At 44.3% G+C, this 13760-nt stretch overlaps 1 protein-coding gene across 1 annotated transcript in view; it reads left to right on the forward strand.

The window, feature by feature from the left end:
- LOC311516504 (myelin P2 protein-like) overlaps positions 1-12162 on the forward strand; it is a gene marked incomplete at its 5' end in the record, with an annotated part of 34792 nt that extends 22630 nt beyond the window's left edge. Inside the window, 2 exons of the mRNA XM_084620640.1 lie at positions 10985-11086; positions 11976-12162. Of these exons, the coding sequence (XP_084476766.1) occupies positions 10985-11086; positions 11976-12026 (153 nt within the window). The 3' untranslated portion in view covers positions 12027-12162. The remainder of the gene's footprint in view (positions 1-10984; positions 11087-11975) is intronic.
- Positions 12163-13760: the final 1598 nt, after the last annotated feature.

A 13760-nucleotide genomic window follows, 5' to 3' on the forward strand; every position in this document is an offset into this window, starting at 1 on the left:
TATTATCTCTTTTTCCTCCAAGGGTCGAGATTATTTCTGGGCCTAAGTTCAATTAGCATTTGTAACCAAAGTCAGCAGTCAAATCCAAAATTATGGGCCAGATTCTACTGCCCTTACTCGCTCACAGTGGTACCTTGCTCTTCGCAATCAGTGCGCTACATGAGGAGTCAGGGTGGTAAACTCAGACCCCATCATGGCATTCATACAAAATACTGTTTGTTTAAGCAATAGAAAAAACACCTTAAAGTGCAGCCTTTAAACCTAGCTTGCCTGGGTGTGGGCTTGGACAAGCCAAGCTGGAATAGATACAATGGTTCATGAACCATTGTACCTGCAGTTCTCAGTTGAGAGAAGAAATTCACACCGTTATCTGCCACCAGGGGGTGTCCGTCCAGTCTGTTTGTATGTTTGTTTGTTTTTCCCAAGACACCTCCACCCTCTTCTGTCTTTCTTGTCACCTACCCAAAATGCTTCTTTTGAGGACTCATTTTAGTCTCCTTTATATAGCCCACCACTGTCATCTTCAACACTGTATAACATGAGCCTCATCCTGTCTTTTCCTTCATGCTGAGACACCCCCCGGAGTGCCAAGTGGGCAGAGTTTTTCTGATGCTGCCAGCTGCGTGCCAGCTTTTTAACTAAGCTGATGCTGCTTTCTGCATTTTGAACCATACAGACAGTAGGCAAGATTTATCCCCTGGAGCTCAAGCATGTGCAATATCCCCACCTTTTCCACTCACAGGAAGACACCTTTAGACTCTGATGACAGTGAAATCTCCCCATGAGATCGTCTGAATTAGCACATTCCAAGCTGCCCTAACCTCTGTCTTCTTGGGCTGATGATTTTGCAGGCTCTGCAAGCCTGTCTCCAGGCTGCCTGGATGGTAAAGTTATTAGGTGGCTTCTGCAAGGGTTCACCTTACTTGAGATAGACACGTTGCTGGTAGGGTTTGGATGAGGACTTCTGCAAACAAAAGCCCTCAGGACCCAGAAAGCAAGTCTACTGTACTAAATGCAGACTACCGGAAAGAAGAAGCATTCCCAACCCCAGGAGGAATGGGGAAGATAAAATGGTAAGTTCCCTAGGGAGAAGTGCATGAAAAGTTAAAAATTTCATCCATCCTACTCTTAGGGCCTAATGTATTGATGTAAAGACTTGGGCTGAATATTCTTATTTTCTCTCCTTTTTTATCTGTTTAATTATAGCAGTGGAATTGTTTGTTGCTTTTCTAGGAATGGGATCTTAAGAAGACACCCCTATGCTGCAGCTTCTTAATTGTTTTGTGTAAATTGAATGACTAGACTGGCACACACCCATGTTCTTCTTTCAAGGACTGGTTCATAGAAGAGAAGCTACAGTGAACAGTACCACATTCCAGAGACAGGTCAATTCTCTCCTCTGTACATTACAGAGCGAGTATAAAAAGCTAGCTGATCAGCCTGGCTTCATTGTAAACACATGTGTAAGTGACTAATCAAGGTGCAAGGTAACAGAAAGAACTACTGTGCTTAATCTCCCTAAGAACGGCATTTGTGCTGTCAGATTTGTCCTCAAAGAAAAGCTGGCTGGGAATGCTCTGCTAAAGTTTGAGTTCACTGTGGATTACACTTTCAGATAGAACAATAGCATTCAAGGCTAGAAGGGACCACCAGCTCATCTAGACTGATCTGCTGTATAACCCAGGCCAGCAGGCTCACGCTAGATCCAACAACTGAAATTAGAGTTAAGTATCACAGCCCATAAGAGACTAGACTATTATGTTCCACAGGCAGAAAATAGGAGGGACTGAGGTACACCACTGCCCATGGCCCCCACAGTGACAGGGAAATGATTGAGATATACCCAAATAATCTGGGACACCCCCCCCCCCATCCTCACGATCACTGCCAATCTGACCTAGGGGGAAATTCCTTCCAAACCCCACATCTGGTGATCGGAGAGAAAATGCTTGGTGCCACCCCAGAATCCTGGCCCACCCCTTCCCATGTACCAGCTCTAGTCATGGCCATCCCTGATGCTTCAGAAGAAGGAGATCAAAAGTACTCTTCCTCGTTTGCATCAATATCATTCATTTATTTAACATGGGTGTTTGAGAAAAGCAGCTGCCTTCATCAGTTGGTATTTTTAGGTGAGGAAATATAGCAGTGTACTCTCAAGGGAAGCATTGTATATTCTGTTGTGCATTGCATTTCTTCAGACCAATTAGAATGGCATCCAGCCCATTCATGCGTTAAGATAGAGACTTTGGTGTGAATTATTGGTTTGTGTATTATGAGGAATGTGACTCACCCTATGAGTTAAGCAGTGGTAATCCAGCATACAGAGGTGGGGGAAAGTTGCACCCTGGGTCCCATCATGTGAGGCTCCATGTTAAATTTGTTTAATCTCTAATATAGTCAGTTAGGGAAGGAGATACAGCCTTTAAGATTACTACAGCAGTGGGGAGGACAAGAATTAAGATATTAATGTACAGTTTAGATGTCTGTGGGGAAGATGTTGTGGTTTTGGGTAGATCAAGGGGACATAACTTAAGAAAGCGTTCCTATAATATTAGGATGGAATATTCACAAACCTCAAGGGAATTAGGCACTTATGCCTTTATACAACTTCCAAAAACCAAGCCTATATTTATAGAAAAGCTTTCTAGAAGGGGACTTTCACTAAAATAGATCTATTTGACTAGATGTAAGCAGGGGAATAGTCCCGCTATTGTGGGGAACTTTCCTGGCTTCTGCACTACCCTGGTGAAGTGGGCAAGCAAAAGGATCTGAGTCCTTGCTCCCACTTCCTTTAACCAGTGGCCTCCCTGCCCTTGAGGGCTACCCTTCCACTCCGTCTGGCGGAGTCCTCGTAACCCCAACAAGGCTGGGCCCAGGATTCCTAGGAGGCTCGACCCCCAACCCGGCTGTCGTCAGCTAGGACAGGGGCTAGGGTGTCCCCACTCCAGGGTACTCTCTGCACTGGGCACTTCTGACCCACTGACCATTACATACAATTTGAAGCAAATGCAAGTTATTTAATCAACAATTAATTTTAAAAAGAATAAGGGAAAATGGGAAAGGTTAAAGGAAACACATCAACCCGCTCTGTGGCGGGAAACATCACAAACAGCGTCTCTGGAATGTCAGGGCAGTTCACAGTCTGTTCCTTGTAAGTCCCAGGCCTTCCTCTCAGGCCCTGGCTGTGCTGCAGGGATGCTGTGGGTTGGACACTTGCTCTGGTGGTGGCCTCACGGTCTCAGGCTCTAAGTGGTAGGACCCTTCTTCCCAGTGTCGCCCCCGCCCTGTCACGGTTATGATCCAAGCCTGGCCTGCAGAGCCTCTTGGCTGAGGCATCTCCCTGTGCTGGGCCCACTGCCCAGGGTCCCCCTCGGTCTCCCCAGCTGCTCACGACACCCGGCTCCGGACTGCTCCAGCCCCAGCTGCACCACTCGGTCTCTGCACTGCTGCTGCTGCTCTGCCTCCAGCTCCCTGGGCTGCTTCTCTGGCCCCTCTGGCTCAGGTTGCTGCAGCTCTGCTCCCAGGACAGGTCTGCTCTCTCTGGGCTGTGCCTCTGGCTTTGGGGCTGCAGCTCTGCTCCCAGGACAGGGTCTGGTCCCTCTGGATCTGACACAGCTCTGCTCCCCAGCTCAACTTGGGCCCCTGCTCTCTCCTTAGCTGGGCCCCACTCTGTCTGACCCAGGAAATTCCAGCTCACATGGAGGACGGGACCTCCCTGGCCTCCTGACTCCCTGATTAGCCTGCCCGCCCTGTCATTCAGGCTGACCTGGAGCATTGGCCTCTCCCCATTGTTCCTGAGGGCTGTCAGTCTCAAGGTCCTGATTCCCCATCGACCCTTCCCCCTTTTAGTACTGGGAGCTAGCAACTAAAACACCCCCACTGAATGTTAGTAAGGGGCAACTGTCCCCTTACATAGATTAGAAAGAATTAGTGGGATTTTTAAAGCACTTTAAACTAGAATAGACAAGCAACTTGGAAACATTATTATTCTACAAGAATAGAGGAGGACAGAGTAGGCTGGAGAAGGTGGACTGGACACCTTCATCTCACCTCTGTTTTTACAATTCTGAAGGTCAAATCTTCAGGCATAGTTACAAGCTAACAAAGAATATGGCCTCCAATATTCAGTGTCTGAAAGCGTTTTTGTTACTCTGAGACAAGCCTGTACACATTGGAGTTGGAAACAGAAGCCTGTACTGGAGCTTTCTTGTCAAGGGCCGTCTCAGGGAGTTTCTAGTCCAGTGGGCAGGGATTGATGTCCTCTTGCTTTCTCATATATTCTGATGCACGTGACGTTGTTCGTGGTACATTCCTAAAAAGGGGGAAGTTATCACAGTATGATTTTAAAATGCCTCCATATGCAGTTCAACAAGTACTATCACACATGGTTTTCAGAAAACACTTAGAGAAGCAACAATGCAATGCTGACATAAGGTAGAGTTCTTTGCCTCTAAGAGTTTCCTTCAGGTTAAAAAAAGTTAGTCAGTCATCTTTGCTACAGTTCAACTTGCTAAGCATTTACTGTGGAGATACACTGCTCAGTGATCAAATAGCAGGAATGGAACCACCACCTTCCTATCCACTAATCTTCTCTTTATTGTGGTCTCCTTGCCATTCCACTTCTGCACCTGAGTCAGTTAGCCATCATCTAAGGTTACAATACTCTACCAAAAACAAACACAAACCTCAAAGTAAAGAGTTTAGCCCACTGTCCTGCAGGTTAGAAGTTATTCAGTCTGCAGGAGGTTAGGAAAGATTGGGGTTTTTGCCTCTATAAGGCTTGTCACTTTGCCCCCATTGTTTAGCCCTCACCTTTGTTTTCCTGTCATCTGCTGTGGTTTCCTCAAACTCCTCCCAAGCTTGAAGGAGACCTCAATACTTCTGAAAGTGCTCTTGGTTTGGATTGTTAGCACATCCCCATCAATGCTGATGGTCACAGTGGGTTTGGTGAGGCTGCCCAGTTTCCTGGTGGCTAAACTCACACCTGCAAGTTACAAGATGTCTCAGATACTCGTTAAGGTCATGGGATAAAAGTTAAAGGAATAAGAGTAGGACTAGTCTCCTATGCTCTCTGTACCAGCAGTTTGTTACTGTAGTGCTTAGACCAGGGGTGGGCAAATTTTTTGGCCAGAGGGCCACACTGGGGTTGTGAAATGGTATGGAGGGCCAGGTAGGAAGGCTGTGCCTCCCCAAACAGCCTGGCCCCCGCCTCCTATCCACCCCCTCGGACTTCCCACTCCCTGACTACCCCCCTCAGAATCCCCGACCCATCCAACCCCTACTGCTCCTTGTCCCGTGACCACCCCCTCCCAGGACCCCCTGCCCCAACTTTCCACCCAGAACCCCACCCCCTATCCTACCCACCCTGCTCCCTGTCCCCTGACTGCCCCTTCCCCCCTGTGACCCCACCCCCTAACAGGACCCCTGACCCATCCACCCCCTCCACTCCCTGTCCCCCCCTGCAACCCTCCCGTACCGCCATCCAACTCCCCCACTCTCTGTCCCCCCCCAGGGCCCCATGGGACCCCACCCCCCTCCAACCCTCACCGCTCCCTGTCTCCTGACTGCCTCCCCCACAAACCTCCACCCCAGGACAGTCCCGTGGATTGGATGTGGCCCGTGGGCCATAGTTTGCCCACCTCTGGCTTAGATCCTTTAGTCCAACTGAGGTGAAGCAAAATTTATATAGTAGTCTTACGAAGAAACAGCATCAATGTTACACTTGTGCTTGTATCATGTCTCACAGAGCAGTCCTCTCATGTATAGTTTGAGTAAATTACAGAAAGGCACCTACATCAATTTCCTTGTTGCGGTAGAGTCTAAAAGTCAGCAAGATATTCCAGTTCACTTGTAAGGTGAACAAAGCTTTGTTGAAACAATGCTATGGGTCTAATTCTTTACTAGTTTGCACTTTGAGTCATTCATGCAAAGTGATAACAAGATCAGTTAAGATAGGTAGCATTTGATACACCTGTGCAAAGTGACTACATGAGATGCAATGCAATGGAGCTCTAGACCCCATGTTACCTAGAGTTTAAGTTTCATAATGTTTAGTTTACTTATGTACACAGCAGGCACCTCACCCCTATTATTCTCTCCTTTCCGTAGTCCATTTACCTCCCCCACCCCCAAAAGACATGCTCAGTCTTCCACTAAGAGCAGCTCAAGGGGCAGCATTCATGAGAACAGTTCACATCAGAAAGCCACTTTCCCTTGTCAGCTTACAGTTCTCAAAATAAACCCCTCATGTCCCTTCTGAAGAAATGAGCACTGGGAAGCTGCAGAGTGAAGAAATGTAGGAGCAGAGTTCAACTAGAACATATCCTTTCTAAATCCCACACATTACAACATTTCTCACCCAGCTCTTTCATGTCATCATCAAATTTTTCACTGGAGCTGAGTTTCCAAGTTCCTAGGAACAGGTCACACATTGTGAGGATTTGCTCAGTAGACACACTCAAGAAAACAATAGCAACTCTCAAAGAGAGCCAAGAAAAGAGCCTAAGCTATACACACCCTGAAAGTCTGTTTTTAAAGCTGATCTGAACATGTGACATTATGAGATAACCAGTCAGGAAAGTTATCATGGACTCCAGTGAATAGAATTTTAGTTTGATTTCTTTTAGCACAAACCCACAGTCAGTAAATACAGCACAGGATATAAAAAAATCACAATTTTAGCCCCAATTTAAAACATAGCTTCTCCAGAAATAAAAAACAAAAAAAGAAAATCACCATTCCAAGACAAGAGCAGCACAGTCTTAAAGAGATGTATGAAGGCTCAAGAAGCTAATTGTTTCAAAAAAACTCCTAATCATATGCCATTAATAATGTTATTTATAAAGCACTTGGGCCTATAGGTGCTTGAACTAGGGGTCCTGGGGGTGTGGCAGGACCGCATGGCTTGAAGTGGTTTCCATCACATACAGGGTTTACAGTTTGGTTCAATGGCTCTCAGCACCCCCACTATACAAATTGTTCCTGCCCCCCTGCTTGGGCCCAGATGCCCAACTTTAACTTCCACAATGGCTCTACACCAGCAGAATGTTCCCACTGGCAGGAGCTGACACCAGTGCTTGAAGTGCTGCTTTCTGGCACTGGAACTTCACAGGGCAGTTAGGAAGAGGGTCCAGCAAATGGTGCATTGGCCACTATGGCAAAAGCTCAGTTGCCTTCTAATACTAATATTAGTTATTATTTGTGTGTAGACATAGTGCCTAGAGGCCCAATCGAGATCAGGGCCTTATTGTGCTAGGTGCTGTACAAACATATCAGTCTGTGCCCCAAATAGCTGACAATCTAAATACACAAGGCAAAGGGTTGGAGGGGAAACAAAGGCACAGTGCCACGAGCTAAGAGTAAAATCCAAGTCTTCTCTGGGTCCCAGTCTAGTGCTCCAATCACTAGACCACACTTTCCCTGATATAAATCACAATAGTGGAACTTCTAATAGTGGGTGGTGCCAGAACACAGATACATGCCAAGATGCTGCTCACTGGGAGAGTGCGGTGTGTGCAGGGGAGCTAGGTCTCAAATACCACCAAACCCCTTCCATGACTTCAAAAACTGACAAGACCACCTTAAAATCAATCTGTTACTGTCTAGATAGCCCATTTAAGATTGCTGGTGATTGTGATCATCACAACAATGCTCAGTCTGTACAAGGTATAAGTAATGAAGACTTGCTGGAAGCCCAGTTAAGAGAAATGTGAAGTAATTGGAAGTAAGTGTTGGAAGGGACATGTGGAGAAGAGTGTAGCCTGTGCCTGTAATGCAGCTGGAAGGAACATCTAGTCAGACGCATGGGTTTCCACGGAGCCCCCTTACAGAATCAGGGCTTAAACCAACAAAGAGCAGGCGTTTCATTGGAGAATCCTCTTAGATACCCAACCAGAGCCGCAGAAATTTATCAGTTTAACTGACCTGAAATCTCCGCCCTGCCCAAGCATACTACACTTTCTGCTACCGAAACCTTGACAGAAAAAAGACCTGCTGCCTGGTTTGATCAGAGAGGTCCAGCTTTGATAGGAAGCTCCTCAGTGAGGTCCCTCTCCTCAAAACTCACTTCTAACATGAAGCCTAGGAGTGCTAGGTGTGCTCGAGTGTGTTCTGTGTGAAATCTGTTGCTTGTGTTCTGCAGGAGGTCAGATGATCATAATGCTCCCTTCTAGTCTTAAAATCTATTACTCTAACTATATTTGTTTAATAAAGAGGGGAGAAATGCAACAAGAGGTAGGGAGCATAAATTTCTATGATCAAACCTTAGCATGGCTCTACCAGTGTGTTTTTTGCTGTCCATCTGTTTAGACTGTAAGGCCCAGATCCTCAAAGGTATTTAGGCACCTGTCTCCCATTGATTTCAATGAATTTCAGGTGCCTAAATACCTTTGAGGATCTGGGCATAAGCTTCTAAGAGCAGGAACATTGTCTCCTTTGCTGTCCCATTCTGCAGTAAGCACACCATTGGCACTTAACAAATAACAATAATTAGCACTAGAATTCCGTGGATAGGAACAATACAATTTATTTTAATAGATGTGCAACCCTAATGGGGTTAGGATAAACTATCACCCAGATCCTGCAACTAACAACAGGGTTCCAAGTGGGCAGAGAGATCCACTCATGCACATTCAGTTGCAGGAAAAGGGCAAAAATCTGTTCCTGGGATCATAGCAAGGTCTAAGCAGGTGCAAGAAATGTCAGGTGAACAGAAACTGATTCAGACTCCAATCCTGCAAAAATTTACACATGTGCTTAACTTTATTAAGCACTGTGAGTTGTCCCACTGATCAGGGCCTAATGCTGTAGACTTTTCTTCCTGAACAAAATGCTTCTTAAATATTTTTCTTTAATGCACATTATTTTTGAATGCTAAAGACCATTAAGTGCTGAGAACACAGTGATCCATGTGCCAATGAGAGAAAATAAAGGAATAACAACACTATGACCTACTAAGAAGGAAAAAAAAAAGGAGCAATGCTCAAATTGGAGTTCCTGATATTCTCTCTCACCATTGGTCATCCCAGAGGGTCACATGGTCAAGGATCCTTTTTAAACAGGTGATGTGGTCTTATGGAAGTCATACTACTTTCTTGTCTGATAGTGAGAGTTGTTGCTTGATTCCTGCAGAAGCCTGTTTAACAAGCCTCACATAATGTATGATCTATTTGTAGGCACCTGGAAACTCAATTCTAGTAAAAACTTTGAGGATTATATGAAAGAACTGGGTAAGGAATGCTATGTGGGGTTACTTCTGGTTGTATCTGTGTCTTCTTAGGGAAAGATCACTGAATTTGCATTTTAATCCAGATTTCTTCTTCCTGGCTTTAGGGACTTTCCTGTACTATTCACTGAGGGCTTCCTTCCCTGCTCCTGCCCACCCCCCGGCTGATTAACTGTCTTAGCCACACTATCTTAAACTGCAGAGTTCTTGGGGAAGCCTGTTGCTTGGTTTAGTGTGTTCAGGCTTCTTAATGTAGAAAGAATTGGACTGGAGGGAGTGGTATCCTGTTAATTGAATAATGCATAATTAACTTCTAGTAGAAATAATTCAGTAGTGCTATTGTCTAGGGTAGAAAAATCCATTGGAGTACTCAGTACCTTTGCCCCTTGGAAACACAAAGCAGTAGAATGCTGAGACTATAATAAGATCCGTAATTAAACACTTGTCTAATCTGGATTTCTGTCTAAGTGGTTGTTTCATTGAAGTACGATCTTATGTTGATATTGGAGTACTAGAATTTCTAGTTCATTAGAACTGGAATTTAAGTACCCTAGGGACTGGAAGTAGTTGCTGCTAGCTGGCTAGTGTGTGCTTAAATTAAGGAATTGCATGGACTCCTGACTAGATACCTGGAGAAGTCTTGACTGGGTAATATGCTTCTCTAAAGACTCCTAGTTTTAAATTGAAGTTGACTTTAAAGGGTCTTATCTCTCCCATAGACTGACTGGAGACTCTGACTAGCTTCTTCTGAGTTAGTACTGTAATCTAACAAGTCTTTCATTTAGAGACTAGAAGCAAAATTCTCAGACTTCTAAATCCTGTTTTTCTTAATGAGACTTGAGCACCCTGGAAAACTCTCCTAAATCTTATGGAGAGCACAAGTGTTGCCTTTTAGTCACTTTTCAACTGCTACTAGTTCTGTAGCAAACTGTTTGTTTGGGGAGGAGGGGTCTAAATCCCTTTAAAAGCATTTAGGCTCTCTGGAAACTAAAGGTTGCATAACTTGGTGAAATTGACTCACCAGGATTCTCTTGGCCCTTAAACTCCAAGGGCATATGCAACTGAATGTTCAATTCAGTAAAAGGATTGAATTTGCATGGCATTGCACTTCAGAATAGTGGCTGTACCAAAAATATCCTCACTTCATACTCCCTGGGCTTGGAATGCCCTTATCAGAAGTTTCAGGCAGCCTCTGAAATGTAGGATTACTAAAATAGAGCAAGGGGCAGATTCTCACGGAAACAAGTCATGAATGTTTTAAATCCCTGGTTCCCTGCCTTCCCTTAGTTGAAAGCAATAACACTAGGCAAGAGGGTGTTCTGGAAGTGAATAGACTATCTAATATAGTCTCCTGCATGATCTACAGGTGTGGGCTTTGCTACCAGGAAAATAGTTGGTGTGGCCAAGCCCAATGTAATCATAAGCACCAATGGAGATGTGGTAACCATCAGAACATTAAGTACCCTCAAAAATACAGAGATCTCTTTCAAGCTGGGTGAGGAGTTTGAGGAGACCACAGCAGATGACAGGAAAGTTAAGGGGAGTCTTCCTTAGCACCAGCTGGGGTTGTGGGAGGGAAAGGATTTCAAAACTGCTCTTGAAGTTAGCATGTCTAACATGAAGAAAGTGCTACAAGTGTTATGCAGAACTATAGGTATACCCAGTCAACTGGGGTCTGTTAATGTTGGACTTGTGGTCAAATCTCCTTTAATCTGCGGGACACAGACTAAATAGCAACACTTTGTTTTCTTGTCTCTGCAGAGCATCATAACACTAGACAATGGCTCACTGGTTCAGGTGCAGAAATGGGATGGAAAAGAGACCACATTAATAAGAAAATTGGTGGATGGGAAGCTGGTAGTGGTGAGTTAATGCCTGGTATTTAATCACTGAATGCAACATGTGTTCCATATTGGCTTCTAATGAGGCGGTGGGATGGAAACATGTAGGATGTGAATTATGATAGAATGGGGGTGGGGCTGTAACCTCAAAACTAGTGAGACTTGCACACTAAAATTCAGGAGTGTTAAAGATGGAAGAGCTGGAGAAGCCCTCAAGGCATGGGCATTCTCCTAGCCTTCCATCTACCTATCACAAACTGTGAAGTGAAGAAAAATGTGCACATAAAGCTGTGTAACAATGAGTGGGTAAAAGTCCAAAAGTCAAATTCTCATGAAAGTTGTGTCCCTTTTCATGAAAATCTAAGTCTTGACCAGTTGTAGTAAATCTTCTTGTAAAAGACACTCCCCACCATCCCCTGCAGAGCCACTATCCCAGCATGATAGTCTAACACACTGACTGGTGAGCTTGCATCATTGCTTGTCATTGTGGTATGTTGACTGACATGTGATCTGTCACTACTGAATTGACAATGTGGCTCTTTGCCATATTTCTTCCTGCTCTTGTTTCCTGGGTGCTGGAAAAAGGAATTTTTGTAGCAACTCTGAACCCAGGATGTTGCAGAGAAAACATATATGGGCAGTTCCTATGCTAAGTAAATGGTGCCTATGCTCCCTCCGCATGCTGCCTTGAATATTAAAAATACTCCTGTCAGGTTGGCCTCCTGCTGAGACCAAACTGTGATTGAGAGGCCTATACACTCCTTAGGTACAGAGAGTTTGAGTTGTTCCCTATTAACTTCCTTGAAGGGAGGAATGGAGGTGTTATCTAAAGCTTGCTATTGGTTTAAAATAAAAAGTGAGTACTTGATTTGCTGCCTAACATACATTTGTTCAACAATCTGTCGTCCTAGGAATGTACCATGAACAATGTTATCTGCACTAGAGTCTATGAAACTGCATGAAGAAACCCTGTCTCCACAATGGACTGGGATCTAAGTTGTGGAGAACCAGCTCAGTTCCAGGAGTGAAGCTCCACAAGTCTACTTTGTGACCAAACCAGACTGTTTACAGACTTTATGCCAAAGCAGTGTTGTAGCTAATCTGAACTCTTGTGGTTATGCAATAAAACATTCAACTGTCTAGAAATGGTGGTTTTGGAATTTGTACAATATAGCACTAGCTAATGGGAGGGGGGGGGGCAGAGGGTCTTAACAAACTGGGGAAGGACCAGGGTGTCCAGTAACTTTTGACTCCCTTCCTTACTATGGCAAGAGTAGGTAGATTTAATCTTAATAAATACCAAGTAATCAAGCTGATTCATAGGGTTGCAGCAATGGTGACAGCCAGATGCACAAAGATGTTATAACACTCAAAGCTCTTCTGACAGAACTCAGTCTCCATATGCCTGAGACAGGTAAATAGTCACAATTTTCTAAAGGGGGAAGTTTCCACAGGAATGGAATTCCTCCCCCAGAGATGAAGACTTTCTTCCTCCATTTTAATATTGGATCTTAGTATGGGAAAACAATGTGAAATAGATGTGATTCTCAGTCTAAAGGACTTCTGTCATTGGGTGACAAGCAAGAAAAAGCGTACTTGTGGCACCTTAGGAGACTAACCAATTTATTTGAGCATAAGCTTTCGTGAGCTACAGCTCACTTCATCAGATGCATACAGTTTTATGCATCCGATGAAGTGAGCTGTAGCTCACGAAAGCTTATGCTCAAATAAATTGGTTAGTCTCCTAAGGTGCCACAAGTACGCTTTTTCTTTTTACGAATACAGACTAACACAGCTCTGACTCTGAAACCAAGCAAGAAAAAAAATTCTACTAAGAAAACCATAAAGCAGGAAGAATACCTTTTGGAAGTATAAAACATTCCAGGGCAAGAGCACTAATGGAGGCAAGTGGTGTACAAGTATGAAAAGGTATGGTGAATTCAATATAACAGTACCCTCAGAATGGCAGGCAGATGGGTCTTAGTGGGTAAGGTGGCCTAAAAAGCTAAGGGCCCACAGGTGGGGCCAGATTGTCAAAAGAACTCAACTTTCCTTTAGGCCCCTACATAAGGACCCCATTTTCCAAACAGCTCAGCATCCAATGTATTAATCTCCTTTTGAAAATCAGGCTGCTTATTTTGATGCCAAAATGGGTGCTAAGCTCTTTTGCATGCACTTAGGGCTGGATTATCAACACAAACCAGGGACTTCATTTATTATAAACTCCAATACACTTGCACTCTAGTGTGTTTTTAATTTAACATTGTCAACAATTCACATTAGTGATGCTGCTTTAAAATATGCCTGTGTACAACAGTCCTTTTCTTAAGGAAAGAGCAGTATAGAACTTTCTTAACTTAGCTGGAGTTTATCTGGTGTACAGAAAGAGGGCATTGTCTCGTATGCTCAAACCCTGCTGGAGGGGGCATTGCATATCCCAAGGAGATGAAAGAGGAATGAGTATAATTTTGTGATTTTTTTTTTATTTTAAATAGCCTTTAAAATTAACAAGCAAAGCCTCTTTTCTTGTATCCTCTCTGTTCTGGTCAGTCTCTAATTGACTTCTCTGAGGGCACACCAATGGCAGAAAGTTAATAATGAAGTCAGTTGGAGAATGACCAGAAAAGAGATCCTGAACACAATCACCATCGTGTTTTTGGAGATGCTGAGATGTGAGCTGGGTACTTAGAGACCAT

Source organism: Lepidochelys olivacea, assembly GCF_965140295.1.
Source record: "Lepidochelys olivacea isolate rLepOli2 genome assembly, chromosome: 2".
Taxonomy (NCBI): Eukaryota; Metazoa; Chordata; order Testudines; family Cheloniidae; genus Lepidochelys; species Lepidochelys olivacea.